The sequence below is a fragment of the Gavia stellata genome, chromosome 17 (genome assembly GCF_030936135.1).
Source record: "Gavia stellata isolate bGavSte3 chromosome 17, bGavSte3.hap2, whole genome shotgun sequence".
Taxonomy (NCBI): domain Eukaryota; kingdom Metazoa; phylum Chordata; class Aves; order Gaviiformes; family Gaviidae; genus Gavia; species Gavia stellata.
In genome coordinates, this window is record NC_082610.1 from 5,375,917 (window position 1) to 5,403,578 (window position 27,662).

General features: G+C 38.1%; 1 protein-coding gene across 1 annotated transcript in view; it reads left to right on the top strand.

The window, feature by feature from the left end:
* The window catches only part of PRMT3 (protein arginine methyltransferase 3), a 60,494-nt gene that overhangs the window by 26,120 nt on the left and 6,712 nt on the right, over positions 1–27,662 (top strand). The window contains exons 10-14 of the mRNA XM_059825811.1: positions 3,988–4,066; positions 9,107–9,294; positions 12,602–12,688; positions 22,094–22,144; positions 22,348–22,435. Of these exons, the coding sequence (XP_059681794.1) occupies positions 3,988–4,066; positions 9,107–9,294; positions 12,602–12,688; positions 22,094–22,144; positions 22,348–22,435 (493 nt within the window). The remainder of the gene's footprint in view (positions 1–3,987; positions 4,067–9,106; positions 9,295–12,601; positions 12,689–22,093; positions 22,145–22,347; positions 22,436–27,662) is intronic.

Sequence of the window (27,662 nt, forward strand, 5' to 3'; positions counted from 1 at the left end):
CAGCCACAGGTTGGGGGGGGAGGATTTTGCCAAGTAAAAAGTAATTTTTCACAAAAGTGGGTGGGCCGCATCAGTCTTGTGCATCCGTTAATGCGAGACTACATTTTATGTTCTAAATCGGAATCTGTTGTCCAGTCTGTTTTACATAACTTCTGTAACTTGTTTTACTCTCCAGTCCAGTGGAAACCTTCTAGTTAGAAACTGCAGTTGAAGAAAATAATGCACCTATTAATACTGATAAGGTTTAAAAAAAAAGTCCACTCTCTGGGCCAGTGGTTTGATAGCTGCCTTTCGTCTCATTAAATATTCAGTATTAGGCCTTACTGAATCTGGAGTACCAGACTATGTTACAGAAAATAATAAAATGGATCTGTGATAGAAGGCAGGGGGGAAACGCAACGCTTATGCAAGTAGTTAAATGTTTCTTCTTAATTTTATCCTTACGTGTTGTTTTTTCTGCTGTACTAAAAATTTTGCTAATTCTTGCTGTTATAAACATGCTAATACCACTTTTTGAAAAGTGTTCTTAATATATATGTCTTTCACCAATAAGTACATAATAAGTGAAGGCAAAAGCAAGTTCCACAAAGGTATTTGATACGAATGGATAAGGGAAACGTACATGAAGAGGCATTTGTAATCTGAAGTAATTTGTATTCTAAGCAAAGCATTTTTCTGTAGTACTCTCCACACAATCAGGTATTTTTTAAAATTCCGTGTTGTTCTTGTGTCTTGATGCTTTTTAAGAGCTTAATCTCTTTTTCTCCATGAAGAACATCATGATGAATACCGAAGCACTAATGTTGAAAGAACTTCCTATACTTACATTTTCATTTGTCAGTAAAGTATTTTTATGTGGTTTTGAATTAAAATGAAAATAAATTTTAGCATGCTGTAGTGTATTTGAATAATAGAGGAAAGGTAGCAATGCAGGATATTAAGCCATCAAAGTTTTGTGAGCCTTTTATAATTCTGCTACAAACACAAAAGACAGAAACAAGGGACATAAAAGAAATGTAGTGATATTCACATTCCTCTGGATTCAGATTTGTCAGTATGCTCATGCATTTTTGATAGCTGATTTCTTGGACGGACATGACGAAGACAGACATCTTGAACGGAGTAACTCCGTAGTGCTGCGTATTCCTGTTCCTGTCCAAACCTGTTTGTATGTGTGGGGGGGTGTTTTTTTCTTAGCTGGAGAACAACCATTTCATTTCAGTTTTGAAAATACAAAAATAAGGAACTTGATGTTCTTTTTGAGAAAGAAATGGCCAATTTTTTAGTGGACAACACATCATATGACAGCGTAACATTTAAGATGGGCCGTGTATTCGTGTTGTCTTTAACAAAGAACCTGTCACCTTTTATGTGTTTTAGTTTAGCCACTAGCAAGATTGAATTATTAATATTCGACTCACAGATTCGTATCCTGGAGATCTCTTTGCAGTAATTAATTTTGAGGATGCTAATGCATGCTTAAGAAAAAACAAAACCCTGAATATTATTGGGGTGGAAGCAAGGGTGCCCCACACATCACGGGGAAAAGACGTCAGGTATAATTCTCTTTTTCCAGATGGCACCCCTACAGGTGAGGCAGCAGCCTGTGAAATTACATTCTAAATTACACTACAGATGAGCACAGCACACTGAGCAAAACGCTTCGGTGTAAGTAATAAATGACTTGATTCAGTACCATTGACGGTTTATGTAACGTACAGGAATGCTATAATGAATTGGGGGGAAGATGGAACTGGGAGGGGGGAGAGGAGAACCAACGGTGCCAGAGTGGAAAGGTCGGGGAAAGGACGGTGAGAATTTCACTGTATTTCTCATGAGAAGGTGTGTCTTCCAGCTGTACTTCTTGCACTTGATTGGCAGACATTGTAGGCGATGGGCTTTTTGGGCAGGAAGAAATAAGTGAAGAGCTGATCCATAAAAATGTCACTTTGTAACATACTGACTCTGCTGGTAACTAGTCTTAGGGTATACCCTAGAGGTCACATTTAAAATACTGTGAAAACAACTAATTTTCAGTTAAAAGAATCTGAAAAGAATTTTTATGAACCAAACATATTCTTTATTTAAAACTGCAAAAGCTAAGAATGAAAAAAAGAAAACTCTGGTTTCATTCTGTGCTTTTGGCTTGCTGTAGGCATAAGATGATCTCTGCCTGATGCAGTTGGAGCTCCTGGCCTTTCAACCGTTTTGCAAAGCTTACTAAAAATGATATTGCTCACAAAGCAGTAGTCTTCATTCTGGGGCTTATTCTAAGGACTTCATAAAAGTTAGGCAGTAAAGTGGAAGAACAGGCAACATGTGGAAGAAAAATGCCCAGTAGAGCGCTGTCCTCTTACCGGAAGAAACAGGTTGAGAAAAGGGCATTTCCATTATTTTCGAACTACGTTCTTGTTGAATACAAATACGTCATGCTTCAGGATTCTGGTTTTCTACTTCTGTTTTTAGTTCTGAAGGCTGCAGTGTGGATGGTGAGTGATGTTTATAAGCAATTCTGAACTTGCAGCGTTTTTTGTTCTAAGAGCCTTAGGCAAAATAAACATCCAAGGTGGCATAAACTTGAAGTGAACTTGGTGGTCTTAGCAGTGCGGTTCCCGTGCAGTGCTGTCTGTCTTCAGTAGTGTCGCATGATGACTTCAAAAAAAAAAAAAAAAAAAAAAAAAAAAAAAAAAAAATCCCTATGATTGTACAAATATGCAAGTGTAGGAAAGTTGAAGGAAAAAAATCTTCTTACCTTTGCTTTGGTTGGTTATTGCTGACTGGGCTTGTAGAACTGTAGGTCCAAAGTCTGGACTTGCAGTTGTCTTGTTTTGTTCTTTCCTACTGGCAATCAACGTAAAAATCAAACCGTATGGCTAAGCTGTGTTTTAAGCAAAATGGGAATTAGGACACTAAGTAAGAAACCAGCGTATGCCGGTATGATTTGTCTCAATTGATTTGATGTTTTAAGAATGTGTATGTGGACGAAATGTGTTACAGTATTCGGTAAGAATAAGGATCACACTCAGACTTGGAAGATAGGACGGGCGTAAAATCAGTGAATCAGTTGGAAAACAAAGGGCTCTCTATCTCTTAGAAATCTGCAGTTTGCTTAAAAGTAGTTGAGAAACCGGATGTTTATGAAATGCTAATTGTATGTAATACTGCTATATGTTTTTTATATCTCAGAAATGTTTAATTAAGGAAAATTTTTTCCTGTTTCAGAAGGTGTCTGACTTGATTAAGTTTACAATAAGTTATTCTAAATGCCTGTAGCAGTATGATTAACCTGCTATAAAAATAATCCCAACACCAAAAAAACTACGCAAATCTAGTTCTAACCATTTTTATTCTGAGAATTTTTTAAGTTCAGGTGCTGCTAAATGATGTAGAACAGCCAGAGAACCCATGTCTTTGGTATATGATTTATTTCCACCTGTCTCAGTGAGCATTGCCCAAGCCGGTACAGGGCACCACGAGGCTACAAATGTGAAGTAGCAAAGATGCATTCGATTTGGTGTTTCTCTGACAATAATTTTCTCATGTTGTTTGCAGTTCTAAGTGGGAAGGGATTTTCTTGGGGTTGTTTTTTTTGTTTCTGTTGTTTTTGTATGGTGCGTCAGGGTTCTTGCTAAAAAATGAATACATACAGCTTTTCACTTGGTTTGAGTTGAATTTCATTTTTCTTGATGTTGTAGGACTCTATCAGGTAATTGTTGGTTGTAGATTAGATATTTATTGCCTATAGTTTATTAATTTAATAGGTGCTAGATACTTGCAGCTTGGGAAATTAAAGATGACACTTCATGGTACTGAAGTTTTGAAGTGATAGTGCTATTGTTGAGAAAATCATTGGGTGCTGGCTTTTACTGAGGTGTATGGGCATATAAAGTTCTTAAACCGTTTTGATAAAGTCTGTCTACAGATCGGTTAATTAGGCTGCGTAAGAAGCATAATGATTTCTAAATTCTTTCCCTTTTCTATAAACAGGGTTATTTCCTTCTCTTTGAGTCAATGCTGGATTCTGTCATCTATGCAAAGGACAAGTACCTGGCAGAGGGAGGCTCAGGTTGGTGCGCATAATTCTTAATAAATTTAGCTCTGAGGGGGAAACTAAATGAACTCGGAGACTTAGAATAAGCTATGCATGGATGAGGAAGTTGCCAGCCTAAATGAAAAATGTTTCCATTAGTATGAGCTTCAAGGCATTAATTTACTGTGTGGGTAATAGAAGAACATTAGATGGGGTATCAAGGTCTCAAGATAATGGTGTTTTTAAGAACAGAGGGGGTTATTTATTCTTAAGTACAGTCTAAATTTTTCCTCCCTACTTCTTCCCACACATGTGGGCATTTGTTGTCCCCTCTTGAAATCCCCATTTCTGCATAACTATGAACAGCGGAGAATAAGTTCTATTCTATAAGATGTGATACTGTTTGAGTAAGCTACTGTGAATTAGAGGAAAAGTGGATGTTTTCCTGGAGGAAGGAAGTTGTGTGGAGAGGACATAGTTTCATATGCAAGAAGCCACATGAAGTAACTGATGAGATTATATTGTTTCAATTCAGCGTATTTATTCTGTCCCGGTGGGAATATCTGCTTTTTCTTCCTGGTTGGAGAGTAGGGAAGTGACAGAACAAAAAGGTTTTATTTTGAAGTAGAGTTCTTTTATCCTTTTAAGTTGCTTGGCTAGTATCATCTTAAGCAGTGTTTAAATGCCTGTAAATATTTATTCCTCATGTGATGCAGTTTTCTGCATGAGTTCTGCATGTGCTTTATTCCTTACGCTTAATTCCTTTGTCAGTATTGTATTTCATATTGACCTTTTCAATCGTAGTCGTCAGTCTGGGTTTTTTCCCCTTTTGTGCCAACCATGCACATAGTTAGTTTCACTACACTGATTTAATGATTGGATTAATGACTATGTAACAGTGCTCGCTGCAGTGCTTCTCTTGGATTGCAGTGAGCTTTTGTATGCTACAGAGTGCCGCAGAAAAAGGGGGTTTATGCAATTGTTCCACATTTGGTCACAAAGCTGAATATACAAGCAAGAGATGACTGTTCATATGTTAAAATATTTAGAAGCCACTTGAACAACATGACAGAATAAGAGCTTTTTTGTTTTCAGCAATATAGAATAGTCCAGCCAGATCTGGAACACAGTTGTGGTGTGCTTTGTATAGAGATATGCTGGTAATTTTACATTGCAATAGAATTAAATTTGGGGACATAATTTTATGTTTAGCTACTACTTCCAAAGCCTTCTGAAAAGGGCCAGAAATTTTTGACCTCTATTGCACTGTGATAGTATCTTGTTCTCTATTTGTATTGTTGGTAAGTTTGCTAGTGGCTTGTGCCTCCCCAGGTTTCCTTTGAGAGGCAGGGGATGCTGCTGATTGCAGTACAATTATACTTTGTGGTCTCAGAATGGTCTCGGGCCCTTATTTGACTCTTCACAACGCATACAGTATTGTACAGTTGCTCATTGGTATGGCCAGATTTTAAATGGAATGCCGTTTCCTTAAGGTGCTTACGAATACTGCTCTTCTGCCAGCCTGTACAGCAGGTAAATGGCTGTGCCTAAGATGCGTGAGGAAGTCGCTCAGCAATCAGCTTAGCAAGGCAGACACTTCTGCAACGTAGGTGAGTAGCAGCACTACTCATTCTGAGGTGAAGTCTTACCAGAGAAACTCCTGAATCTGCCATAAAGCTTCATTTTGTCTCAAGCCACTTTGCACTATTGAGCCCAAGATCATTATTACAGGGACTGTTTGAAAGCTGCAAAAAGCAATAGAAGCAGCTGCAGTTTGGCCACATCTTTCAGTGATTAGGCCGGGAATAGAATCCAAATTTCTAGATTTGTGTTCAGTCAGTCACATCGTCGTTACTTCAGTTTAGCCTATTGGCATGCTGAAGTGGATTATGCCAAACTGTCTAGGGTAATGTGTACAGTGTATAATAGCTTTATTTGGGAACATAAAATTCTTGCTGTCCAGGACCCATCTGTTTGTTCTTTAGAGCTGTTACTTGCTTGAGTATAGATTTTTTTGCGTACGCTTGAGTGCAGTGCATGTTAGTGAGAGGTGACATAGGTAAGGAAGGCATCATTCAAAAAGTAATACTGTTTGCTTGTTCACGTCAAAGTGATGATGGTATTAACTTGGAACTATTTCTGCATGTCTGGAGGATTGCTGCCTTTACCCTTCAGCGTCCTGAAGTTTGCGAGGAATTGCTGAGGGATAAAGGATTTCCCATCGTATTCTGTTCACCACGTGAGCTGTGACAGATGACTTCTGGGCACTGAGTCGAGAAGGACGCAGATGGTCAAAACGATGAATCTGTGAGAGCATTGAGGAGTATGTGCTTTTGTCCAATCAGCATTTTGTTCATTTCACCTGCGAGAAGGAATAATTGTTAAATTATAGGGCTAATCAGAAAAAAATGACAAGTCTGTCAGGATTGCACAGGAAAGTGTTGCAGGGTTGCAGAAAGAGCAGAGGATTTCCAGGGGGATCGAGGATAATGGGTGAAATGGCAAAAGCAATTTTAAGCGGATGCTTTTAAACGTTGACAAAACTCTACAGCCTTCAGATGTTTTAGGCTGATATTTAGATAACATGATTACATTTCCAGTCAAACTTCAGTGTAGCATATGCTTCTGGACATGGGTGGGTTTGTAAATTTGGAATTTAATGTATTGCTGTAGTCTTTTGGCTGTGCCCTGTTGGTGCAACACAGGTTTCTTTTTGCAAAGTCCGAACAGGCATTGTCTACTTCGCTGTTGCTATTGATAGGCTAAACTAAAAATGCAGATTAGATTAGAGCATTAGCGTTTACATTTTTGCTTGTTCTTAAGCACTTCGTATAATTGATCGTGAGATTTGCTGCTGATTTAAGGATGTGCTGTGTGGACAAAGAGATTTAATAAAAACTGATTATGGTCCCGCTCAAATACTTCACACTTGATAGACATAGTAAACTTTTTCCTGTTAACAGAATGTCCCAGAAATGTGGGCTAGTCTGAGGAAGGAAGGTAGGTTATAAAGTAGTTGATCCCTTTTTGCTGTGGTTTTCATTTTCGTTTGCGGTGTCGCTAGCCCGCTCCTGCAAGTCTATTCTATAACTAGGGACTTTCAGTCTCTTGTCACCCCTCTTCTCGCCATACCCCTTGCATCCTATGAAGAGCATTTCCCTGAAAAATATTCCCGCGAAGGCTGTAGTCGCTTGCTTTTGTTGTCTGTTTCACGCTGTCTTTAATTTTTGGCGCATCAGTGGTGGCTCTTGAAGGTCTGAAATGCTGGGAGGTAAGGCTGAACATAATGCAGTTGGCACACAAGTAACCAGCAATATGAAAGTGTCGACAAATGGAAATCCCTTATAGATGGCTCCAGAAACTACTTGCAAATACTCCTACCACCAGATGTTGATTATTTTTTTTTTGTGTGTGTGTGACAGCTGTCAGGTGTGCTGGAACCAAATGATTTGTTTCAGACAAGACAGTCTGAACGCCTGCCTGTTTTGATTCTCATCAAACTGCCTTTTTACTGCTGAGCTAATCGTAGGCTGTTTCTGGAGAAACTTTCTGCTTGGAGTTCATCTGCAAAGTAGGGATGATGATAGCTTACCAATGGGATTCCAGTTTAAGCTTGCTGATATTTATTTATTTATTCTGTTAAAAACAGGCAGAAAGTGAGAAAAACGACAGTGTGTTCATATTTTGTATAAACTAGTCATTCCCAATGTAGAAGTGGTTGCTTGCTTTAATATCTTCATATTAAAAAACTAAGAAGCTTCTTTAGAGAAGACTTTTCTTTATCATTAATATGTATAAGATGATTTCCTTTAGGCTAAATCTACTCTCATTCTATAAAAGGTCTAATTTCAATTTGTTGTTTCTACCTTTAGTACTTTACAAGGCAAAAAATACTGCTTTTCTGACTTACCATGCTGTACCAATGATTTCTCCATACTCGTTTTGATAAGCTACAATTTCAAACAGAGCTGAAGACAATATTAATTTTACAGTTCATCAGATTTTGGGGAGGAAAAGAGAAAGTTAGCTTCAGTTTTATTAACACTGCCACATTCATGTATCAATAAAAAATAAAATAAGGTCTTTATTAGTAGACATTCTGTTCCGAATGTATGTGGCTTTAAAACTCTAAAAACAAAACATGGGAATTTCTTTGTGGAAAGAAACCTAGCTAAATATAAACTGAGCTTCTCTTACTATTTGATAGTGCCATAGACAGCCATGTTCATAGCAGCTGGTTTTTGTTTCCAATCAGTAGTGGATAGAGATTGCCAAGAGATTGACTGGCTTTGCTGTAGGCAGCTGTTCAAAAGGCAAATGTCAATCTTCCACCACTATTTGGAAAAGCTGTAAATAGGTACTTGTTCTGAAGATATTCTTGGGAGAAGGGAAAGCACAAATCTGAATATGGTGTAAGAGTGATAGCTGTCATCCTAAAGCTGTGAGGGGAGTCGATGAGGAAGTTCTCTTCTGTCTGTTGGGTCACTTCAATACTCTTCAGATGCAGACAGAAGAGTGGTTATTCTTTTCCAGTACCCAAAAATAATGTTTTAGGTTGTAAGGCCAAGTACCAGCCAGAGCTGATAAGAAACAGGAATAAAACTCTTGAGTATTTGTTCTTTTCTGGGAATAAGCTCTTTTCACAGAGGTTTCTTGTTATTGCAAAGCCTTCACCTGAATTTTCCTTTGGGTGTCTGTCCACAGTTATTAAATAGATTTTAGGTCAGTCTCTGTATAGAAGCCAGAATAGAATGTTCCAAATGACTTTATTCAGACATCAAGTTTCCAGTCATTTCCTGGCAGTGGGATTCAACTACAAAGATACTTTGTCATGAACAGGAAATATTGTTACCAGAGTAGAGTGGGAAAATTCATTTCCAATGTCTAGTCTCTTCTGTGGACAAATGGGACTTCAGAAAATAAAGGAGCAGAAAAAGCATCTTGTCCAAGAGCTGAAAAAAGTTCTTTTATTTGTTTTCTTAAGATGTTAATCACTTAAAGAGAAAAGAAAAAAAATAAGTCCTCTTTCTGCATGTCTAAAATAAAATTTCACTAATCCTGTTTCTGTTGGTACAGTTTATCCTGACGTTTGCACCATTAGTCTAGTAGCTGTTGGGGATATGAAAAAACATGCGGACAAGCTACTTTTCTGGGAAGATGTATATGGCTTTGACATGTCTTGCATGAAGAAGGCTGTAATTCCAGAAGCTGTTGTGGAGGTGCTGGATCCAAACACGCTGATATCTCCAGCCAGTGTCATTAAGGTACCGTACTTCTTAACATTTTTAGTAGTCAGATTAGAAGTTTCCTTTTTCGATTGAGGAGGGGAAAAAAATACGCACACACACACAAACTTTGGCATCTTCAAAATGATCCAAATGCATTAAGGTTCTTGGTGTTAAGACTGTAAGACTTGTATTAATTGCTTTTTTTTTTACCAAGTTTGAGCTTTTAATAAAGTAATCTTCCCACATTTAGATTGTTCTGTTCTACATTTTCTTCTATCCAAATCCAAATTTACTTGCATTTTAGTAAGTGACAAGTTGCGTAACTGAAATTTTAACTATATTAAAAAAAACTCAAAGCCCTGGAATATAGAGTCGTCTTCTACTTTGCTTCTCTCTTCACCTCAGTCAGTGTACTGAGTTGCAGGGTGGCTTCTTACCTATTTCTCTGTCAAGCTTTCTGTTGTAAGTATATCCTGATGCAAATTATTGTTTAAGATTTTCTTGCCTGTAATTCTATTACAGAGACGATTTAAAAATACTAAGTTTTTCAAATTGGGTATTCAAATGTGAGAAGTGCTGAGATCGATATTTCTTGAACTTGAATAACTACTTTGGCCTTCTTGTGCATCTCTACTTTGTTTTTTTTCTTTTTTTACTTGAGGAGTCTTTTTTTGTCGCTGATGAAGTCATTACAGATGTGTCTTACATTTTATTCTCTGAGCTTTTTGACTAGACTCCCTCTAGAGCCAGTGACATAAAATGTCGAAGGATACCTATAATAAGTTGCGTGACTTGAGGCTTACGAGTGTCTGTTTTCTTTGAGTGTTAGGAGAGGGTAGAGTGATCAACTCAGTTGTTGAAATATTCTTTGTGTAGACCTCTTATCATAGGGAAGATGAATTCCAGCCTTAGTGAATGAATGCGCACAAAGCGGAGGTACTGAGATCAAGAATCTGAGGCCGTAATTGTTGGCCATCTGACAGGTTTGATTGCCTCACTCGTTGAACGTAGGCACTTTTCTCACCTGTCATTTTTTTAATAACATTTTGCATGTTCTGATTCAAGCGGAAGTGTCGTTGAATACTTCTTGTAAATAGGTCAAGTTTGGTATACGGAAAATGAAGAATGTGTAATGTGCCCTAAATTAACAGCTGCATGGATAAGTTGAGCTCTATCAGTTTGTTAAGCAAACAAACAAATTAAAACAAGATCTTAACCTGGAAAGTGTTGATAGTAACTATAGTTACTAATGTGCCCAATGCAGTCTACAACCTGCTGTCATTTTAGAAGCAAAATGCTTTACTGGTAATAGTACATGTCCCTTTCTAATATGAACTGTCATGAGCAGTCACTGTCCAGCTCAGCTGTATGTGTTTAGCAAATTTTGTCATCGTGCAGCATTTCGCATAACTGTTACGCTTAGTGGTTTTATACTCATTTGTTCTCAGTAGCAATCGTGGTTTTTAAAATAACCTAAAGTCAGTGCATGAGCTCGTTTGCTGGAGTTACAGTTCAAAGTAGTAAAATTAATGAGTTGAGCAACAGTGGCATTATAGGTAAATTGTTTCAATCGATAGCCATTCCACAGAACAAATGGATTATATTTTTAAGGGAAAGTTTAAAAATGTTCCAATTTATCTCATGATTATTACAGAAGATACTTTAGGGTGTTTGCTCAGATTAGCTGCTGCTTGTTTTGTATAGTTTATAATGTAACTTTTCAGGAAGCAAAACATTCCCTGAAGAAAGATGAGGCAGCATCAAGAAATATTGATTAATAATGTAACTTCAGCGGTATATGATGTTCTTTGATAAAGCATTTTAACTGAGCACGTAAACAAAAGAACTTCATACGGTGAAAAAATGTGGTGGAATTTTTATGAACAACTGAAAACTGAAGCCTATTGTTCTTTAAAAACTCTTGATTTTATATATACATAAAAAAATTAGAATCTTGAAATGCAAGTAGCAAGCAATTTCATTTGACCATGTTATCGTTGTTACCCTGGATGCCGTGGTTTTGTGTTAATTTCAAAATAGTGAAGCAGTTCTCTGCCTCGTGTGCTTTTTCTCCTCTGTTGTGTTGCTTTGATATTTCACATTTCACTGTGCCAAGGGCTCGGGGCGATGCAGAATCCTGCAGCTGGGGACGGAGGAGTAACCCCCCACACCAGTAGAGGCTGGGGGCCTGCTGCCTGGAAAGCAGCTTTGCAGCAAAGAATTTGGGGGTCGTGGTTAACAGCGAGTTGACCATGAGCCACCAACACACACGCTTGTGGGAAAGGCAGCCAAGCAGCCTCCTGGGCTGCATTCGGAAGGTGACTGTCACCAGCAGGTCAAGAGAGGTGAGCCTTCTCTTGTAGTCCGCCCCAGGGAGGTGACTGTACCCCAGGGAGATGCCTTGTGGAGTGCGGTGCCCAGTGCAGGGCTCCCCAGTGCAAGAGCGAGATGAACATACTGGAGTGAGACCAGTGAAAGACCGCAAAGACGATGAAGGGACTGGAGTGTCTGTAATATAGGGAGGGGCTGAAAGAGCTGGGGTAGTTTTGTCTGGAGAAGAGAAGGCTCAGGGGAGCGGTTATCAGTGTCTATAAAAGCCCGGTGCGGGGCGGCGGGTGTAGGAGGTGGAGCCAGACTCTTCTCAGTGGTGCTCAGGGGCAGGACAAAAACAGCGGGCACAGATTGAACCCCAGGCAGTTGCCTTTTAAAGATCAGGAAACACTATTTTACTGTGATGGCAATTGAACAGTGGCACAGGTTGTCCAGAGAGGTTGTGGAGTCTCCATCCTTGGCGATATTCAGAAGCCATTTGGACATGGTCCTGAGCAACCTGCTTTAGTTAACCCTGCTTTCAGCAGGGGGGGTGGACTAAGTCATCTCCAGAGGTCCCTTTCGACCTCAGTTATTCTATGATCAATACGAAACTAACCCTGCGAATCAAAAAAGCCCAGTTTTAACCCGTATCAGTTTCATACTGTAGTTTACCATGTTGGCTACACAAACAAGGACTAAAACAGGTGAAGATGCCTGTGAAAACCTCTTAATCTGCTGTCATCAGGAGCAGCTTTCTTGAACAGAGTGAGCTACTGTACCTAGTTCCATACTGCTGCTAGCCAAAGTGTCTGTTTAGTTTGGCATTTGGGGAAGAGGGGTTTTAGGTGTTTTGTCAGTGTGCAGATAGGATTAGGTGGCTATTAAGTCTCTTTCCATTTTTGGAGAGCTGAATTAGTATTGTCCTAGAAAAGTTGTCTTATGGGAGCAACTGAACAACCTTCATCCAAAGGAGGATCTTAATTTAAATTCGGTACTGTTACTGACAGAATTGTATTATTCCTTTTGACAGCATATTGACTGTAATACTGCATCCACTCCAGACTTGGAGTTCTCTTCAGATTTCACCCTGACCATTACAACGAGCACAAAGTGTACGGTGAGACAATTTTCGTTTCTTCATATGTGGTCAGTATCGCATTGGACTAATAGACAGTGCATTAATTAAGCTTCATTTATCATCAGTCCTTGCCTTGAAACACTCGTTTCTCTAGTACAGAGGTGTCAAATGAGCCCTTTTTGTAATGAGAGATGGATGTAACACTCGAGTAATAGCATTACAATACAGGTAGATGAGGAAAGGGAAAGATAAGGAGCCTTAGCACCGGGGCCGTTCCATTTTGTTCTCTAGCCCGTTTTCTGAAATAAGAGTTTTCTGTTCAGGCACGTTGTTACCACTGTGCTCAAGAATGACACAGTCACTATTCTCAAAGGGCTTTTCTGAGTTTAGTAGAAAGAGTGAAAAGCAAAATAGATATGGGAAAGGTAGACTATAGCTCATGTAATAAACGTATAGCAGCTCATATGGCAAACACAGTTTCTCAGACAGGTAAGTTCATGAACTGTACGTGTGAAGACTGAGGGGACAAATCAGAATCTGACTCTGATAACCAGGGTTTTTACTGCATCTGTTTTATTTATTGTATGCAAGTTAGTCTTTTCACTTTATTTAAGTTAATATGATCTATATTCAAAAGAACACTAATTCTAGAAAGGCTGTGGGATTTGATTGGAGGGGAGTTCTAATTACAGCAAACACAAGCTTATTCATCTTAATATTCCATGTGCTGCATTAAATTGAGTGAAGAACCTCTAGCAAATCTGATTCAGTGATCTCAATTGAGTATTATTTGCCTAGCAAACACTAGTCAATATGAAAAGAAAAAACGTTTTCAGTCTGAGCTTTAGAATTAAAAGAAAACTCAGTACTAGGGCATCTTTCAAACACTTCTTTGAAGTTGTGCCTACATGGTTCAGTATGAATTTACATAAATACACATTCATTTTGCAGCTTTTTTTCTTGGTCGTTCAGTATCTGGTAGTTACAGAGAGAAACACTGATTTTTGGATTAATGAAAAATGTCCCCTATTTTCTTTCTGCAAGGGCCCATGCAATTTATGTTGCATATTTTGTATTCCATTTTTGAAGTGTAAGTCAAGGAAGATACCTAAATATTTTTACTTAACATACTTCACATAGGGGCATGAGTGACTTTTGAAATAAAGATGTTATGAACGTGTTTAAAGCTAAAACAAATCAGATATTCCAACATGAATGTTTAGAAGTGTTTAGATCGGTACTTATGTGAGGATACCTTTTTGATTTGGCTTGGTTACGATGCGCAGCTTGCTTTCTTTGTTGGAATAGGCAAGAAAAGACTCAAATAGAAGGATTTTTGTAGTGTTGCCATTAAGCAGGGCAGTTGGGATAAAGATAGGAGGTACGGATGAGACAGTCTGGTGGTGGCTTAAAGTAACGCATTGCGTTTTTAACCACTAAATGATAAGCAAAGACAGGATGACCTAATTTTTACAGATTTTACGATTGCAGTAATATGCTTTTACATTAACATCAGTTATAAATGCTTTGTACCAATTTATTAAAATATCCTCATCAAATTTGGCCAAAGTTTGTAGTATTCTCTGGGATCTGTAGTAAAAACTAAAATTTTTGTAGTCTAGTGTGTTGTGATACTTCTGCTGGGAGTTTCATGCTTAGCTTTAAGGCACAGCACCTCCATTTTATGAGTTCCAGGGAGAAGGGGAGGGAAGTGGGGGAAGAGCAGTGTTTCTGAAATTTTGCAGTGAATGCAGGTTCTAAGAAATGATCAGAAGTCTGTAAAGTATTTTGCACTTCATCATTTAGGTTTATTGACACTTTGAGTGAAATTTCCACTCTTTCTATGATGGATTGTAGAAGTTTAGTTGGGGGTTGACAGTTCATCCATCATATCAGGCTGCCTAACCTTGCAGTAAATGAACAATAAAAGTCCATTATTTATACTGAGAATTTTTGAGGAGATGCTTTAAGATTGCAATTTGTCCTTTGAAAATAATATTTGATGTTTTTCTTGTTTGTATCCGTGTTTTGTTGTCCTATTGGCTTTTCATTTTTTGCACAAAAAGAGAAAGCTGCTTATATTACCCAAAATTGTAGCTTTCTGTACTTGTCTGTTCTGATTTTTGCATTTTTGAAATATGAACACTTTATTTTTGTTTTATTTACAAAAAAAAACATTTCACAGAAATAACAGTTTGGAAATCCATCCTTATATGCTTGTATATATCAGGTTTATTAGCTCGCAACCCGAAGTTCATTTCAAAGCAGCTTTTTCTCAGCTCTTTCTGTGCCATAAAAGTGTGAAAATAGATTTGGTTCTCTTATTCCTAGTGCAAGCAGCAAAGCTAACTTCAGACTAGCATTACCATCAGAACTAGGACTCCCTCTGTTAAGTGGTCTGTCTTTTAAAAACCAGACAAGTGGAAAGCTTAGGTGCACAGTGGTATGTTAGTTGTTTTGTGAATCCTGTTGCAGATCAGCTACTAGTTTGCGCTGTGCCATCGCGTTGTGGGGAGCAGATTTCCATGCTGCTCCTTTCCAAGGCTCTGCGTGGGTGCAGAGGAGGATACGGTAGACGTTCTCACATGGAAGTGTGTCAGCAGCATGGAATGCGTGGTTGCTGTTGCTGAACTTGGTCTTGCAGAAGCTTAGCACTGATAGCAAATAATTTAGCGAGTACTTGGAGAAAAGTGGCCCCGACTAGTTGGAGTATGCAAAGTAATGTTAGTCGTTGAAGAGCTAAACTTGCAGCTGCCAACTCTGGAGGCATTAGCTGTGTTGGGGTCTCTTGCTTCCTCCCATCGATCTGTTTGGATGTCTGTGGTAACAGGGCAGTAAGTTGTAAAAGCTGACAGGAATCAGAGCCATAATGCAGTCCTTCTACCAACTCATTACCACACTTGCTTTGATTATGACTTGAAGCACCCCCAGTACCACTCAGGCAGGAGAAGCTGCACTTCTCGTTTATGTGGCAAGATGTTAAATACCTCTAAAATCTGACCTTAGTTTTTCCTCAGTCTCTTTGGGGTTTTGTTCCCCCCATTAATAGATACTGTTTGAAATTCTGTGTTTATTTTCAGTCTCAACAGAGAAATTGACCTCTTCTTGATTTCCTATACTTTATTTCTGTTCTTGTAAATTGTTCTGTTAAACACTTCTGGGAGGATTTCATAAAGGCTGCGGGAAAGTTTCGCCTAGGAGAGAGTTAGGAGCAGAGCTTTTGTCTGTTCTTTGGCTGGAGGGAGCGCAGGACGGTTAGCCTCTGAAGCCTAATGCTAACCTTTGGGACTTGCCACCCACCTCTTTCTCATCCTTTCATTATTTGTTTTCCTCCATTTTGCTTTGTCACTTCTTAGTACAAACCTCTTCCTGAAAACTGATAATGCAAGCGCTGAAATAGATATTTCTCTTCTTTCTAGATATTATCACTGTTCGTGCTCTTGCAAGACTTTCGTGCTGACCTCTTGGCTAATTATCTGATTGTATGATAGTGCCACTTAATTGTACTAGAGGTTGATTGAAAACTATGCAATTCAGTAGGCAATAGGCTAACTGTTTTCTGGTTTTAGATAAATGGACTAAGCACATAAATGCCCAGACTTAGTGATGAGCTTGTGCGAAATAGAAAAACTATGCAGTTCCCAAAACCGAAGAGCATAGTATTAACTGACACATACCTGATTTATCTGTCCTTCCACCTGTAAATTATTTTAAATTATTTTAAATTACTCTCATACTTTTGTATGACCAAAAAGAACCCCCTAGCAGAGTATTAAGTCATGCTCGTAACAGATCACCCTGATGTCTCTCTGTAGGTGCAGATGATCCTGTAATGCATTTCTTGAGTCATATCCTTAAAAAAAAATGCTTAATGTTCTAAATAGGTTTTTATTCCAGGTGTTCAAGCAATTAAATAAATCTTCAAGAAAAAAGCTCCTAATATACCTGAGAAATATGGAAAGTTTGAGCAAAAATAAACATTTTAAATGTGACCTTACATGTACGTGGTGCTTATTCTTTAAGAAGTTATTGGGGAGGCGGGGAGTCAAGGCTTTTTTTCAGAGCACGTATTCTTTCTGTTGATTTTTCTTTTATTCCTCCTGTGGTTTACCACAAAGTAGTATCTTTTAGCAGTAAGTTTGTTTATCATTATTTTAGCTTTCAAAGATGGAAGATTTTCAAAGCATGAAAGGGTTGCATGGAATCATTATATGAAATTGTTTCAAAGAACTTTAGTGCAAGTTGACGTGATTTCAGTCTTACAAAGATAACAGCCAAAAATAAATTTAATTAGCCTGCAAAAGTGCATTTTCCTAGTAAAGAGCTAGGGTTTGTCACTGCTGATTTTAATGAGACATCTGGCTAATATCAGTTAGTCGATGCTGCTAGGAAAATATTCCATTAATTGTATTCTAAGTTGATCACTGTGTGAGCTTTTGAGATAAAATATAATGGTGATTACCCTCAGCGTAGACATCAATTGACAAACTTTCTCTTTTGTTTGCGAGCGTTTCCCCTGTGAGTCCATCAAGGTTGATCTTGCCTAGCTGAATGACAATATCTCCTGGGAGGAAAACGGCAGTATCTCTTCATTGCTCCCAGGAGATCTTGTCGAAGAGCAGGGGATGTGTATAAAAAGTGGGAGGGAGGAAGGGGGTGAAAGAAGGATAATGAACCAGAGGACGTGACTGCTGTATTAAAACCTTTAGGAGGAAAAAGGAAGTTGACTGGAGAAAATTATTTTGACTAAAGACAAATCTTGGCGTGTTAAAATCTTCTGAAATGTTAGACAGTTTCATTTCTTAATGTTCCATCTTCTACTTGGGAGCCAACAATAAGTATTAGCGTGTAAGTCTTTAATTCCATCCGTAGGTGAGAAACTAATTTTTTTAAGCTAGAAGTTGGCAGTCTGGCTTTGGGTGCCACGGTTAAACACACACCGAATGCCCGATTTCTGTTTAAAGGAAAGACTTCTCTATCATGTTATGAAGCAGGATTTGTCCTTCTGATCTATTTAGTTATTGCTAGCTTCCTCTACAGTGATCTCCAGGTTCTCAGTTTTTTTAAAACACAAAATTGTTGGGTTTTAATAGCGTGGGGTTTCTTTTTCCTGTGATAAAAATGCAGCAACTCTGCCGCGTGGATGACAAACATTCCATCTCCATGCTTGGATAAACTCCATCAAAAGCACATTATCTCCCACTTCTGTGGCCAGCTGTCTAATTGTATTTGTTGTAGCCACTCACTGTTGGAACATGATACTGGTGAAGAGCAAGAATGATAAATTACTCACTGTAGGTGATAGTGATGATGATAATTTTTAATTTCGTTGTTCCTAAGTGAATTGGTAAGGTTGCCTTTACGAGTTCTCATAAGGAGTCGAGCAGTCTCATTTGTTCTATCCTGTTAAAATGCTGCATGTACAGCCAGCCATTTTCTTTAGAAAAAAGCCTTAGTATTCAGCTACATTTGAATTAAAATTTAGATGCCTCTTCCCATTTCAGCTGAGGGCTCTAAGTGGAAGAGTATAAATAATATGTACAAATATTTGTCTATTACATATGTTAAAGCTTTTTGTGATCCTAATATATTTGTTACATGTTGCACGAATAAATGGGGAAAAAAATAAGCTCAAAATAATTTGTCTGGGAGGGAAGAAAAATATGTTGAAGGCAAGTGAATCTTACCGGGAGAACGTGCTTCACTTAAAGTTTTTTCATGTGTTTGCATGAACACCTTAGAAACCCTCAGTGATGGATGAAGACCTCAGGTTACTTTACATGAACTCTTCATTAAAACCTGGGTTTGACAAAATCAGGTAGAAGTTAGTGGCTGCTGTTGTAACTTTGGGAATCTTTGATTCTTAGTTGAGCAAACTCTTTGTTGACCTTTACAGGATGATGCTTTGCAGTCTCAGTAGTGTACAACTATTCCTAAATATTTCCTTAGTTCTTTATTTAACCTTCTTAGTTCCCTGGATAAATATGGAGACTTTTGTTCTGGGGTTGGAGTTTTTGTCCTCGTAGCTCTACTGTTCTCCTGGCGGTTTACTTGAGAACAGGAAGAATAATATTTCTGCAGTGTTTCCTAATATTTAACATCCTTTGAGGCTAGAGCATGTGTCAGGCTAGAGTTGCAGTTATTTATTACCAGTTTAGAAGTCATTATTTTTGTTTTCCACTTTCATGGTATTAAAGAGACTGGCACTTGAAAGATTCTTCCAGAGAAGGCCTAAGTTCTTGCTGATTAGTCGTTGGTGAAGTTGTAAATGAGCTGTCACAGGTGGAGCAAGAAGATGAGGAAAACTGCAATGGAAGAAATAACTGTTACCATTATGCTTTAAAAAAAAGGCAAGAGAAACTAAGGCAGTAGTTGTAAAACATCATCTAGAATTTATGGGGGCGTTATTTGCTTGTTCCTTTGCCTTAGTTTGCCTCCTTGTTAAAAAGATGACACCTTTAATAAAAATCTGGCCAGCTCTATATTCTATTTTAATATGCTTGTGTCTGTGGTTTGCTTCTAGTATGCCACTTATAAGTGACTTTTTTTTTCCTTATATTTTGCTGCTTAGCCGCACGTGTTAAATTTTTCAACAAGAAGGGAGGACTTAATCTTCCTTCAAGCTGTAAACGTTGGAAATGTCTTTCTTTGTAATACTGCATGTTTAATGGAAGCTTGTGGTTGACTGTTCTAGCTCCTGCAATTTGTGGTGGTGTTCAAAAGTGAAGGGAAAATGTTTTGAACTTCACTTTTACGGATTTATTTCACTGAAATATACTTAAATATAAAAGATGTGTATTGTGCATTTTGGCATAAAACCACCAGCAGGTAATCAATAAAAAAAAAAAAAGTTAAGGTATAAGGGAAGATCTGAATTCTTAAAAACAAGACAGTAACCAAAACCATAATTTTAGAGCTAGTTTTGTATTCTCAGGTATTTCAACTTTGATTTGTGTGGGTTTTTAGATTTGTGAGATTTTGTTTTTAAATATACAGGACTAGTGATTGTAGATAAAATTGTAGAAAGCATAATCTGCGGTACTTTACTTCTGACTCTTTTTTTTTTTTCCTCCTTTTCCCAAGATATTAATGTGGGATACCAGATCGTTTCTGTAGGGTGCAAGGCTTACACTAATATACCACCTTGGAGGGGGGGGGGGCGGGGGTGTTTTGGTTCAGGGGTTTTTTAGCACTTGTGTTTGGGAGTATTGAAATAGGCTTCTGTAATGCAGTCAGATTTTAGTTTTTCATAGCTCTTTCAAGGAAGACTTCCTCCTTCTTCATGTAGAAGCAGAAATTCTAATGTTTTACATAAACCTTTTCACAAACATTCTGTTACTTCTTGCTACCGACCGTATAGATAATTGCATCCACCTCAGCTATGGTACGTCTGCTTGGAGCTTTTAGCTTTCTGGTCCAAAAATGGGGCTTGATTGTCTCATTTTCTCTGGGAGCCAATTTTTTTTTTCCCCCTCAATTCTTAATGTATTTTTGTTGTCGCAACCTTGTTTTCCTTTCTCCAGTAATCATATTCTAGGTCTGATTTGTAAGCATATCAACGGTATTGACCTTATGATTGAAAAATATTTTTATGACTTAGTAGATCTCTGACTAATGTCCAGAAAAGACTGTGCATCAATAGAAGTAGTCTGATGGGTCAATAAAACTTTGTCAAAACCTGCTCAATCTTTACTCAAAAAGGTATGTTAGAGACAAGGCTGTAATTCACTTGGGAATGAGAGTCTTAGCATTGAGTGATAGGGCTTTACTGAAGGGACGGAAGAGTCACTGTTTCAAACATCTGGTGCTTGTTTGTCACAAAGGGTATCTTTGGTTCTTTTTTTTTTTTTTAAGAATGTTTGCCCACATGGGAATTTTGGAACTTGCCAGGCTTCTCTGGAGTGCTCTTAGTTGAAAAGCTAACACAGGTGCTTTAACACAGACTTACTTGCTTTAACACATTGTATTCTCCACCGTGTTGGTGAAATCTGTTCTGGATTTAGACTAGAGAGGTAAAATACCAGAATGGTTTAGCTATAATTCAGATTATATATTTCATAATGATAAAGCCCTATGCCATTCAGTTTGTTACCTTAATCTTGTAAGCGTGTTTGACTTCTTTTTCCCTCGCGATCTATCTCTGAGTCAATATGAAGGGCATGCTACACAACTTGTCTTCTGTAACTATGCAGAACAACCAGTTTTTCAGAGTAGGAGAAAAACAGCAGTGCCGGGAGAGGAAGGTTTTAATCAGTCATTTGCAGTGAGTTTTCATGCAATGGGCTTGCCATCATTGAATTGGTACATATCTTGTTTGAATCTACTACAGCTGGCGTGGGGAGAATCCCTTCCTGCTGTCACAGGGGTAGAGAGTCCCCAGCTGCTGTAGTTGTAGTTACTCAAAAGCTCTGTTCTGGGTCGTTTCTTGAGGCTGACGTGCAATAGAAAAGCGTAACTGCCTTGGGCCCACGGTCTGATTTGCTTTAGCCTTTTCATAGGAGACAGTAGAAAGCAAAGAAAGGTGAGCATGGACGGGATTTTGGAGGTGAAACTGTGGAGTTGACTGTCTTTTATTAGCGTCTTCCAGTTCTTTATTTGAATTCTTTGAATTTCTGGGACTCTGACAAGGCGTTTTTCTCAAAAAAGCAGGACAGTATTAGGAGACTGTAACTAATAGTGTCGGTATACTATTTTGTGTGCGGACATTTTGCATCTCTTCGTCTTCAAGCTGGAAGAAAAGTCCCACTACGGAATTACGCGCTGAAGAGAGAGGCTCTTTGCGGTTAGGAGTAGGGTGACAGGAGGGACAGAAGAAGCGTTCCGAGGAATCCTATGGAGAGTTGCTATTAGAAACTATTAATGCTGAAAAGGCCAGCATGAGGCATTTGTGAATCTCTTTTTCCTTATCTGTGTGTGTGTAGTAGAGGAAGAAAAATATTCCCTGCCTGGTTATGCCCTGCCTCTGTTCACAGGGAGCTTTTATGGAGAATGACGTTAAGCTACCCAAAGAGCGAACATGCCATGCAGAATCCCTGGTGCTGTGTGTGTATTTAGTGAGGGTCGTGGCAGCCACAGAGGACAAGGACTGAATTTGATGCTTGTGCGTTTGCCCATCTGAAAGGCTGTTTTCTCAGATGTCATTCTAGTTGCAGTTAGGGTGTGCGGGTTATTTTGGAAAACTTGGGCTGAAATTTTATAATCTAGTAAAATGCAGTTACAGTGGGCTGAAAATAGTCTCAGGTAGAACAAAGGAATTGTGATGACAGCTTATTTTTTGTTTTAGGATTTCTAGTATGCTTGAAGGCGTAAATCTAAGGTTGTACCTGTTAGTTAAGGCTTGAAAGGGAGTAGAAACCCCAATAAATGTTTATGTTAATGATAGACTTTCTTCAGTGTCGCTATTATTCCTTTATTGTATTTGCATTTTTGTCTTTTTTTTTATAGGCGGTTGCTGGTTATTTTGATATATTTTTTGAGAAGAACTGTCACAACAAAGTGAGTATTTGGGGTTATGCATTTTAAAAATGTCTTTGAGAGATAAGGGTGGTTTTATACTTGATTCTATCTCAAGGTGTTTGGCAGTGAGTCTGTTTTGCTGTAGCAAGCAGTTCATGTGCATGTGCGTTTGGTAATTGATTGACATAGTGTGATATCAAAAATGTTGTTCCTAATCAAACTCTTGAACTCTTCCATTGCAGGTCTTGTTTTCGACTGGTCCCCAGTGTACCAGAACGCACTGGAAACAGACAGTTTTTCTCCTGGAGAAACCAATTCCTGTAGAAGCAGGTATATTTAAATTCAGTTGTGGTGCCACAATTGCTGTGTTACACTGCTGTTATCATGAAATTTGATTCTTAAATACTTTAAGAATGACGTAAGTGTTAAAAAGAACTAGTAAATAAACCTTTGAGCTGCTATTTAAGACTCTCTTTTTGTCTAAGCAAAGCACTGGGAAATAGCTATCGATATTCTGCAAAATGCATGTAAAAATACATATAAATGTCCACATGGGTATATGTAAGTGGGCATATGCCTTATACTTAGCTCTGTACAGTAATTTTGGTGAGAACTTGTGTACCAAAACATTTCCGAGGCTGAAAAATGTAAGACCAGAACACAGCTATTAACATTCTTTTGATTTTAACGTTAGTAATGTTCTTAAGTATCGTATTTGTCAAGTGATTGCACACTTGGATTTTGTGTAGCACTTCTCAACTACGCTGTATTTTTTAAATGAACTGTGAATATATGCATGGGTGTTGTACCTGGCACGGTGGGATTACTCTCTAAATTGAAAACAGTTTCAAAGAACTTGCAGCCGTGAACTTGATTCATTGAAGTATGGAAGAAGTTATTTTGATAGACTGTAAATTTTTATAAAATGGATAAGTACCGTAATATGTTTCACCTTGAATTTGATGCAAGTAAAAAGGCTTTTGTTGTCATCGGGCATGACAACTCAAAACTCAGATGATAAATTCCTGAAGTAAGGTTTTGAAGACTCAAGTGATGCTTGTTAGTGGTTTTAATTAGTTCCATTCGGTAAGTCTTGAAAATAACATTTCTGTGCAAGTAGTCCCGTGTTCCTTGTGTTACAGACACAGAAATATGTCCGTGACCGTCACAGGATAGTCATGCAAGAGGATGGACATACAAGAGGGCAAGAGTTACAAGTCTTGCCCTCTTATTCCTGTAGAACTGCACTTTCTTTCAGGCTCTTCTAGTCTTTTTATAATCAAAGGAAATAAAGTAGTTATATTTTTATGCTGGTTTATTATTTTCTTATTTTTGTCCACCTAACCACTAGATATTTACTCACCACTGTTGAACTCTTACCCAGTGGTCAATTAGTCGTCTTTGAGGGGCATTTTTCTTTACGGACTAGCAGGACCAAGGGAGGAACCTCGGAATAGGGCTCGTTTCTGCTGGTTGGTTAATAAACTCATGGTAATACATGGCTCTGACCTGAACACTTTATAAATAGACCAGACATATTGGGGGGAAAGCATACAAAAACTTAGGTAGATGCTGCATAAGTAGCTGACGTCAAGAGGCTTAGAGATGCTATAGAGAAATATTGACATAGATGGAATATTGTCTCTCTTAACAGACCTGATTATGAACGTCAATGGTGAAAGCAGCATCTGCGCTCAGTTAAACCACTTTTGCAGTTGCCTCTTCCAGCTATCAGCCGTGACAACTTTTTACCAGGAGCTCCTTCCCTAAAGGCACTATGGTCTATGTTATCTGACAAATCATTTCTCTTTCATGCTTTGACTTTATATTCTTATAAACAATTTTTTATTTGCGCATTCTTAGGTCCTACCACTTCTTGGGATGCACGTATGTATTGGTGCATTCGTATTTGGTTTGTGTTCTGTTCAGTTTCTCTTTCTAGACGAGGCCGGCTAAAGTCTCCTTGCTGCAACTCATTAAATTTCAATGTCACAGAGTGTGAAGTGAAATTTTTTAAGTGCAATGACATTTGTTAGAATATGCACATTATTTAATACTACACAGATCGTTTGAGATTTACCAAATGTCTGAAATTACTGGGAGGTGTGCCTGGCTCTAGAATTCTAGTCTAGGTGCGGTGACTTTCTGAAGACAAGTGCAGAAACAGTGTGCTTTGAAGCAGTGAACACAACCTAGTTGACCTTCAAGATCGCGTCTGCCGCAGCTCCTTCTGTTCTCTTTTATTACCTCCTATTTCTTAAGATTATGCCCATAACAAATCTTGTTAGAGCTATGCTTCTCTTTTCTTTCTACCTGTCTCCTTCTCTTCCTAGTTGTTGAAGTTCCCCTTTCCCATCCTTTTACCCATACTGTCTGTTTTTATATCTTATATAAAGTTAGCACTTTAATCTAGGATTCTTTTTATTTCTGGTGTTAGAGAAGGTTCTGAGAGAAACTTTTGATGTACTTTCCTTTTCCTTTGTAATCCCAGTGTTAATATCTCAGGGATATTTGTTCTTCATGTATGACATAAGCCCGTCATGGCAGAAGGTGTTTCTTGATACTTAAAAAGGAATGTTGCTTAGTTGAGGTCATTTTCTTTGAAAAAAACATTCTTTCTGATTCTTCTCCTGCATTGTTCCAAAAATCTTTTTGCCTCAAGACATGTTACTATAAGTATGGATTGCTCTATCTTCCTTTTTTTTATGTTGGGTTTTTTTTCCTTTGTAAAAATAGTGACTTAAATGCTCATCTTGGTAATTTGTGGTTAACCAAATTCTTTGATTTCTTCGGTCTTTCACTTTCCATTTTACCAGCTAAACAAACTGCTCAAACTCCTTTTGCACTATATGTAAAGTTGCACTTCCAGCCGTTTCTCCTCTGTGACTTGTTAATGGATTAGCACTGCTTGTTACCATTTTGCCATGCATTGTGTCTGCCTGGCATGTTGAACTGAACTCCACTCCATGTGTACTTAGTTTTTGGGGAATATTTTTTTTTGTCTTCAAATGGACTTTTCTCAATGCAAGTTAACTGGGAAAAAAAAAAAAGTAACTGCATTAGATTAAACACATTTGCATCGTTTGAAGGCTTCAGCCTTTATGTGTTTACCAATATTCATCAATCCTCTGTATAAATTCTTAGAATAAGAAATGTATATATGGCACTGGGAGAAACAACGAAGACAACCCACTTGTGACTAAATGTATTGTTTGAGTCGGGACAAGCTCTTTCCTTAGTAAATATTGGAAAACAAATAGAAATAATATGATTTGAGTCTTGCAATAATCTGACCAGCGTACCCATGGTGGCATTTGCTTTCAGTAGTTTAATAGGTTGTGAAAGAGGAATTTGGTGGTGTAAAATGCATTTAAAATGTTTTCCTGTTTTAAAAGCATCTTTCGGACAGGGCGGTGTTTTTTCCCCAGTAAAGAAAAATGGTTCCCTCAGATCTCTAATTCTGAGTAGAATAGTAAGGCTGACTTAAAGTCTCAGGTGCTTTATAGCTTTTGGGGATATGCCTGAAAGGGTTATAAAGCACTGACTGTATTTGGATTTGCTGTGTAAAAGAGGTTGAGCTTACAGGTATCTGAACCTGTTGGGTATTTAACAGGAAAAGGCTGCTTTATGCCATGGCAAAATTGTTTTGTTCTGCAGTGTGAACTAGTTAATTTTCTCAGCTGTTTGGTACCAGGTTATTCGTTGTAAAAATAGATTTACTTTCTAATAAAAATTAAGAAAAAAAGTTACATTTAATTATTACTTCTGATCTGCCACTGAATTTCAGCTTGATACCTAACTGTAGTAGATAGCTTTGTGTATAGTTTTAATGGATAATTTCTGTTGATTTGGTTTAGATTTCATGTGAGAGTGGGGGATAGTCTCTACTGCTCGTGTATTTTGAAAAGGTAGTTTTCCTTCTCACAGACTGTAACGAGAGACTTGAAGCTGATGTACGATGAACTAAAACGAAATAGCATCAGCACGTTGGATATGCTTTGACTGCTTAGCATGCAGTAAAATTAAAGAAACTGGAGAAAGAAGCCAGATGACATTTTATTGCCAGAAAAACTGGGTTTTCTCAGACAAAAGAGTATTGTATTGTAGACTCCCTACAGAGTACAAGGCTTCACTTAGCAGCCCTTTTAATAGCTTGAAAATGTCTTTATTTTGAAAATTGAAATTGAGATGCCAAAGCAGTATCTTTTTCTTATTAATGGTCCAAAAATAAGTCTTTTACTTTTGTTGTTTGTTGAAATATTCCTGCAAGTTCCGTAAACAAAAAATTATATACAGACTATCATTCTCATTTGGTGATCTCAAGCTTTTACTAAATAAATAAAACGCTAACAAAAATTATTTTAAGGGGCCCACAGAATCTTTTCAGTAACAGTGCATTAAGTTAAAACCCAGATCTGTATGCAAGCAAATTCTATTAGCAATAAAACAGCATATTGTCGGCATTTTGTGTTCTTGGTATTGCCTTGCAGTGGAAATAAAACCTTGATTTGGTTTTCTACGGTGCTAAAAGGGGCTAGCACAGCAAAACTGAAGTAGAACTTACATGACTAAGCCCCCGTAAAATCCTTGATTATCTTTAACTCCCCAGTCTCCATAATTGGGTAGCTGTTAGTAAATTTACAAACTGAAAAATGTTAATTTATCTACCTAGAGAGTTTTGTTAAAAGTAGAAAAACAACACTGGCACAATTAATCTGTCTGAATGTTTTGATCTTAGACAATATTGAAGTATTTGAGTATATCCCAGTTGGATAACTTGGTTCCTAATTGAGATTTCAGTGTCTGTTTTGCCTGTCTACAGCTGCAACATGGTGTCTATAGAACACTGTCACTTGTTTACTTACAAGCGATACCTCCAAAAATGATGCTTGCTTTTAAAATCTAGTAGTTGTTAAAACTTGAATTTTGAGGTCAGACTAAATCTTGCATATCTTAAGCTGTATCTTTTGAAATCTGCTGTTTAAAATCATCCTGCTGACTTTTCAGAAACATCTGTTAAGTGTGTATTTTGGGCACTAAATTGAGAGAATTTCTTCCCATGACTGTTTTATCTCATTGAAAGGTAATAGTAAGTTCTGTATCCAGACAGGAAAACTTGGATGGACTTCTTGTGCCATTCTGCGTGGCCTCCTTTGTGAAAGTGTGGAGTTAAGACTAGTTCTAGGTGGGTGAGTTTGGCTTCTGCAGCTGTACTTTTTGGAGGACCATGTATCTGGCCTTCACAGTTCCCAGTGGCAACTATATCTGGTACCTGAGCTATCTTGGGAATCTGTCCCTTGCAGGGTGTGCATGTGCTCTTAGGCAGCCGTACGAGGCTGCCTTAACTTACTTAACAGCCCGGATAGACTACTTTGCGGCTGCCTAGTTCATAGTTTGTCTTGGGGAGTTGACACGTGCCAATTTGGTACATAAAGCCCTTTAGAGAATGTACTTGGAGCATGAAGGGAAAAGACAGAACCTCAACATAGTTTCAGAAGAGGCTGAACAGCGATGTAACAGAAAGGAGTTGGCAAACAGCTGCCTAGTTTATAAAAGT